Source organism: Neofelis nebulosa, chromosome 6, assembly GCF_028018385.1.
Source record: "Neofelis nebulosa isolate mNeoNeb1 chromosome 6, mNeoNeb1.pri, whole genome shotgun sequence".
NCBI lineage: Eukaryota > Metazoa > Chordata > Mammalia > Carnivora > Felidae > Neofelis > Neofelis nebulosa.
In genome coordinates, this window is record NC_080787.1 from 147,470,798 (window position 1) to 147,478,233 (window position 7,436).

The window sequence follows — 7,436 nt, forward strand, 5'->3', positions numbered from 1 at the left end:
AAGCAGCAATGTGAAAAATGCCTGGGGTATATGGGAGGGAGAGTCGTGCGCTGGAGGGGCAGAGATCTTTAGGAGACTTCTTCCAGGGACAAAGGAGTTGGCCAGCACCATTTCCTTACCCTGGCCCCCAGCCTAGATACACAGACACCTGTGGGAACCAACCCACTAGAACACTCTCCACCTAACTCCGCTAACAGCGTGCCTGCCCCACATGCTTCTTCAGATCTACACCCTGCAACGGGCCAGCCAGGCAGGAGTCTGGGGCAGCTGCAGGTCGCCTCCCATGGAAGACCTGCACAAACCTTGCTAACACTGCACACCCCACCCCGATGTTCTCCTGCAGACCCGCCTCCGCTAATATGCCCCCGGCTGGCGCCCATCCAAAACAGTGCCACAAGCCTGGCAGTGTGCAAGCAGCCCCCACAGAGGCCAACACCTCTCCAAGTGACTCTTGCCGCAGGGAGAGGGGAAGATAACCACACACGCCAGTCTGAGTTTAGCCCCAGCAGTCTACTGGGGGTAGACATCTGATCTACTGCAGGCTCCGCCCACCAATGAAAACTTCTCAGGAGACAACACAGGGCAGGTGCCCTGAAGTTTGGTGCTGCTACATCTCTGGTAAATGCCCGGTCTGACTCAACTCCAGCCCAACATGGCCCCAGCTCAGCAAACTAACACCACAGGGAGCGAACACTGCCCCCGGCAAAGAGAGCCATTACAGAAGATTGACTGAAAGCAACAGTGGCTCAGCCACAACAGCAGGGCACACATATCCCACATAGGACACACCCCTGAAGTGCCAGGTTCTGGTAAACAGGGGACATCGCACTGCAGGGGCACCACAGAGCCTCTTCTTCATGAGGCCGCTACCTTCTAGAACAAGAGATATGGCCAACTTTCAAAACACAGAGAAACGGACATGGAGAGTTAAACAAAATACAGAGACAGAGGAATATATCCCAAATGAAAGAACAGGTCAGGGGCACCTGGGCGGCTCAGTCAGTTAAGCATCCAACTCTTGATGTCGGCTCAGGTCATGATCTCATAATTCATGAGTTCAAGCTGCACATTGGGCTCTGTGCTGACAGTGCAGAGCCTACTTGGGATTCTCTCTCTCTCTGTCCCTGCCCCCCAACATTCATATTCATTCTCTCTCTCAAAATAAATAAATTAACTTTGAAAGAAAGAAAATCACAGCAAGAGACCTAAATTAAACATAAATAAGTAATATGCTTGATACAGAATTTAAATAGTCATAAAGATACTCACTGGACTTGAGAATAGAATGGAGGACCTCAGTGAGACCCTCAACAAAGAGAAGACATAGAAAAGAACCAATCTGAGATGAAGAACTCAATAACCGATATTAAAAATATACTAGATGGAATGAATAAACGAGAGGAAGCAGAACAGATCAGGGACCCTGGAAGACAGAGTAACAGAAAACAATCAAGATGAACAGGAGAGAGAGAAAAAAACAATAATAATAAATGAAAATAGACTTAAGGAACCCAGTGACATCATCAAGTGCAATAACATTTGCATTACAGGGGTCCCAGAAGCAGAAAGGAGAGAAAAAGGGCAGAAAATATATTTGAAGAAATAATTGCTGAAAACTCCCTGAATTTGAGGAAGGAAATAGAAATCCAGATTCAAGAGCATGGAGGGCCCCCAACAAAATCAACCCAAAGAGGACCACACCAAGAAACACAGTAATTTAAGCGGCAAAATGTGGTTAGAAAGAGAGAATTTTAAAAGCATCAGAGGAGGGGCGCCTGAGTGGCTCAGTCGGTTAAGCATCCGACTTCGGCTCAGGTCATGATCTCACGGTTCGTGAGTTCGGGCCCTGCGTCGGGCTCTGTGCTGACAGCTCGGAGCCTGGAGCCTGCTTCGGATTCTGGGTCTCCCTCTCTTTCTGTCCCTCCCCTGCTCATGCTCTGTCTCTCTCTGTCTCAAAAATAAATAAAACATTTTTAAAAATTAAAAAAAAAAAAGCATCAGGAGAAAAGAAAACAGTTGCATACAAGGGAAAACCCATAAGGCTATCAGCTGATTTTTCAGCAGAAACTTTGCAGGCTAGAAGAGAACGGCATGATATATTCAAAGTGCTGAATGGGAAAAATCTGCAACAAAGAATACTCAATCCACCAAGGCTATCATTCAGAATAGGAGAGACAAAGAGTTTCCCAAACAAAAGTCAAAAGAATTCATCACCACCAAATCAGCCCTACAAGAAATGTCGAAGGGTCTCTTTGAGTAGAAAGGAAAGACCATAAGTAGGAGTAACAAATGTGGAAGCACAAAAAGCAGTAAAATTAAGTATATCTACAAAAATCAGTCAAGGGATTCACAAAATAAAAGGATGTAAAGTATAACACCTATACCTAAAACACGGAGGGGAAAGGAGTAAAGAATGGGTTCAAATTTAAGCAATCATGAACTTAGTATAAACTACTATATGCATAAGATGTTATATATGAGCCTAATGTTCAAAATTCAAAATAATTCAAAAACCAGCAATATAAGTGCAAAAAATAAAAAGAAAGGAATCTAAGTATATCACTAAAGAAAGCCAGTAAACCAGGAGAAAAAATAGCGAGAGAAGGAAGTAACAGAGAACTACAAAAACAACCAAAAAACAACTAATAAGATGTCAATAAGTACATCCTTATTAATAATTACTCTGAATATAAGTGTACTAAACTATAAGTGTTCAATCAAAAGACATAGGGTGACGGACGGGATAAAACAGCTGCCAGGAGGAGTCTCATTTTAGACCTAAAGACACAGGCAAATTAAAAGTGAAGGGATGGACAACAGTTTCAAACAGAGAGGGAGGCAAACCATAAGAGATTCTTGAATGCAGAGAACAAAAAGGGTTGATGAGGGAGGGGGGAAGTGGGTGATGGGCGTTGAGGAGGGCACTTGTTGGGATGAGCACTGATAAGCAATAAATCACGGGAATCTACCCCCAAAAACCAAGAGCATGCTCTATACACTGTATGTTAGCTAACTTGACAATGAATTATATACAAAAAGTTAAATACATAAATAAATAAATAAATAAATAAATAAATAAATAAATAAAAGTGAAGGGATGCAAAAGCATGTATCATGCAAATGAAAATGAAAAGAGAGCAGCGATATTTTTGTCAGACAAAATAGACTTTAAAACGACTGTAACAAGAGACAAAGAAAGGCACTCCCTAATGACAAAAGGAACAATCCATCAAGAAGATATAACAATTGTAAATACTTATGCACCCAACATGGAAGAACCCAAATACATAAAGCAGGTAATAACAAACATGAAGGAAGTAATCAATAGTAATACCACAATAGCAGGGGAGTTTGACACCCCACATAAAAACAGCGGCTTTGAATGACACGTTGGACCAGATAGATCTAACAGATATGTTCAGAACATTCCATCCTAAAACAGCAGGATATACATTCTTTTTAAGTGCATGTGGAACATTCTCCAGAATAGATCCCATATTAGGCCACAAAATAAGTCTCAACAAATTCAAGAAGACTGAAGTCACACATACCATGTGTCTTTTCCAACCACAATTCTGTAAAACTAGAAATCAATTACAAGAAAAACTCTGGAAACAGCACAGGTACATAAAATAATATGCTACTCAACAATTAATAGGTCAACCAAGAAATCAAAGAGAAAATCCAAAAATAATGGAGACAAGTGACAATGAAAACACAATGGTCCAAAATCTTGGGATGCAGCAAAAGCTGTTCTAAAAGGGAAGTTTATAGCAATACAGGCCACCCTCTAGAAGAAAAAAAAAAAATCTCAGATAAACAACCTAACTTTACACCTAAAGGACCTAGAAAAACAAGAACAAACAAAACCCAAAACCAGTAGAAGGAAGGAAATAATAAAGATTAGAGCAGAAATAAATGAAAAAGAAACTAAAAAGACAATAGAACAGATCCATGAAACCAGCAGCTGGTTCTTTGAAAAGATCAACAAAATTGATAAAACTTTAACCAGATTCATCAACAAAAAAGTGGGGGGGGGGGGGGGGGACTCAAATAAACAAAATCAGAAATGAAAGAGGAATGGGGCACCTGGGTGGCTCAGTCAGTTAAGCGTCTGACTTTGGCTCAGGTCATGATCTCACGGCTCGTGAGTTCGAGCCCCACATCAGGCTCTGTGCTGACAACTCAGAGCCTGGAGCCTGCTTCAGATTCTGTGTCCCTCTCTCACTCTGCCCCTCCCCTGCTCATTCTTCCTCTCTCTCTCTATCTCTCATATATAAACATTAAAAATTTTAAAAAAAAGAAATGAAAAAGGATAAACACCAACACCACAGAAATACAAAGGATTATAGGAGAATATTGTAAAAAATTACATGCCAGCAAAGTGGGCAACCTAAAAGAAATGGATAAATTCCCAGAAACATATAATTTCCCAAAACTGAATCAGGAAGAAATAGAAAATTTGAACAGATCAATTACAACAATGAAATTGAATCAGTAATCAAAAAACTCCAAACAAGCAAAATTTCAGGAACAGATAGCTTCACAGGTGAATTCTACCAAACATTTAAAGAAGAGTTAAACCTATTCTTCTCAAACTATTTGCAAAAGTAGAAAAGAAAGAAAAACTTCCACATTTGTTCTATAAATTCAATATTATCCTGATACCAAAACCAGATAAAGACAGTAGAAAAAAAAGAGGCCAATATCTCTGATGAACATAGATCCAAATATCCTCAACAAAATATTAACAAACTGAACCCAACAGTACATTTTAAAAAATCACTCCCCGTGATCGACTGGGATTTATTCTTGGGATACAAGGGTGGTTAGACACAAATCAATCAACATGATACATCACATCAAGAAGAGAAAGGATAAAAGCCATATGATAATTTCAATAGATGAACTTGGGGAGCAAGAAGCCACAGGAAGGGAGGTGCTTTTGCAGGCGGAGAGAAGATGGAGGCAGGGGTGGGGAAGGGGGGTAGAATATGGGAAAAGCACCCCTCCCCAAAAGCAGCTGGAGAGAAAGGAGAAAATTGGAAACAGCCGCAGGGACTGAAATAAAAAGGGAGAAAGGCGAAAGGAGAGGGTTTAAATTCCATTAAGACTGTAAACAAGGGGGGCGCAAAGGCTGCAACTCCGCAGCTCCCTACCTGGCGGTGCTCTGGTGGGAAGGGCAAATCCCCAGGAACAGAGTGGGGTCCGGGAGGTTCTTGGGCCACACGGGGAAAAGCGGTCCCACTGCTGGAAGGACATTTGGTGAAGACTGTTGAAGCCACCTGGTCCCAGCAGACCCCAGAAGGCAGCCACATTCGCTGGTGCCCAAACAAGGTCCTTAAGGGTAAAGCCTGGTGTCAGATGTGTGTTGTGATTTCCCACAATCCCTGAAACGCTGCTGCTACACTGTCTCGCAAACTTTTTCTCAGGTGGGCTGGCCTCGGGCCGCAGTCTCGGGGCACCGGCAGCAGCAAGGGTCCAGTGGCAGTTCCTGGGTGCAGCGGACATTCAGCCGTTGCTCGTTGGGCCAGTGCTCGGTGACACCCTCCCGCGGAGGGGCGGAACGGGTCAAAGCCACAGTCCTTCGGAAGTAAGGGGCCGGGGAAAACAGCCGCATCTGAGACAAAACTCGGGAGAGAGGTACTGCCTGGGGCTCGGTCACAGACAGTGAAGAAGCGGGGAGTGGACGAAAGCTGAAGGCAGAGGACAGATGCGCGACTGCTGATCTGGGAGAACAGAGCTCTGAAATTAGAGACTGGGGAGCTGGGTGACTCCATTTTGACCGCTCCCGCGCATGCGCATACGCACCTAGGAGCACAGCAACACAACATCCTAGTAGGCTAGCAGCGCCATCTAGTGGAGAACGGAGCCTTTACACTAAGCCCCGCTCAACCGGGCCAACCTCGCTCTTCAAGGACACAAGTCTCATCGCCTACTTAGTTTATGGACTATAAAGCACTACATAGTCTGACCTCTAGGGGAAAACAAAGTAATTTCAGTCCTATTTCAATCTGTTAAGAGGTCCATCTATTCAATTTTCTTTCTTTTTTTACCTCTTTTTCACTTCTTTCCTTTTTCTTGAATACAGAAAGAGAAAAAAATCATTTTTATTTTCAATTTTTATTAAAAATATTTTTCTTTAATTTTTTTACTATATTTTTTACTTTTGTGTTAATTTTTTCAAATTCTATCTTACTTCCATCATTTTATTTTAGTCTACTTCAGTGTATTCACCTTCTCAAATTTTCAAACTTTTCCTTTTTTTTCTTTTTCTTTTTTCTTTTTCATTTCTTGTTCTTGAATGCAGAAAGAGAAAAACTTCATTTTTACTTTCAATTCCTATTAAAAATATTTTTCCTTTTTTTCACTATATTTTTTGCTTTTATGTAAATTTTTTCAAATTCTATTTTACTTCCATCATTCTATTTTAGTCTACTACAGTGTATTCACTTTTTCATATTTTCAAATGATTTCTTTTTTTCTCTTTTTTCTTTTTCATTTTTTTTCTTTTTCTTGAATACAGAGAAAAAATTCATTTTTATTTTTAATTTTTATTAAAAATATTTTTCTTTGATTTTTTCTACTATATTCTTCACTTTTGTGTAAATTTTTTCAAATTCTATTTTCCTCCCATCATCTCATTTTAGTCCACTTCAATGTATTCATTTTTTCAAATTCTCAAACGATTTCCTTCCCCCCCTCTTTCTTTTCTCTAATCTGTTAAACCACTTTCAACACCCAGACCAAAACGCACCTAGGATCTAGCATATTTATTAGATTTGTGTGTGTGTGTGTGATTTTTTAATTTTAATTTTTTTTAATTTTAATTTTTTTAATTTTAATTTTTCTACCTCATTACTTCCTTTTCTCCCTTCAAAATGACAAAATGAAGGAATTCACCCCAAAAGAAAGAGCATGAAGAAATGACAGCCAGGGATTTAACCAACACAGATACAAGCGAGATGTCTGGACCAGAATTTAGAATCACGATAATAAATGCTGGAGTCAAAAATAGATTAGAATCCCTTTCTGCAGAGATAGAAGAAGTAAAAAATAGAATGAAATTAAAAATGCTCTAACTGAGCTGCAATCATGGATGGATGCAGCAGTAGCAAGGATGGATGAAGCAGAACAGAGAATCAGCCATATAGAGGACAAACTTATAGAGAATAAGGAAGCAGAAAAAAAAGAGGGAGATGAAGGCAAAAGAGCACAATTTAAGAATTAGAGAAATCTGTGCTCGCTTCGGCAGCACATATACTAAAATTGGAAGAATTAGAGAAATCAGTGACTCATTAAAAAGGAACAACATCAGAATCATAGGGGTCCCAAAAGAGGAAGAGAGAGAAATAGGGGTAGAAGGGTTATGTGAGCAAATCATAGAGGAAAACTTTCCTAACCTGGGGAAAGACACAGACATCAAAATCCAGGAA

At 40.6% G+C, this 7,436-nt stretch overlaps 1 protein-coding gene across 3 annotated transcripts in view; it reads right to left on the minus strand.

Moving 5' to 3' along the window:
• Positions 1 to 7,232, minus strand: part of LOC131515131 (uncharacterized) — a 210,799-nt gene extending 203,567 nt beyond the window's left edge. For all 3 annotated transcript variants that reach the window (XM_058735809.1, XM_058735810.1, XM_058735811.1), the window contains exon 1: positions 5,160 to 7,232. In XM_058735809.1, the coding sequence (XP_058591792.1) occupies positions 5,160 to 5,511 (352 nt within the window). In that variant the 5' untranslated portion in view covers positions 5,512 to 7,232. The remainder of the gene's footprint in view (positions 1 to 5,159) is intronic.
• Positions 7,233 to 7,436: the final 204 nt, after the last annotated feature.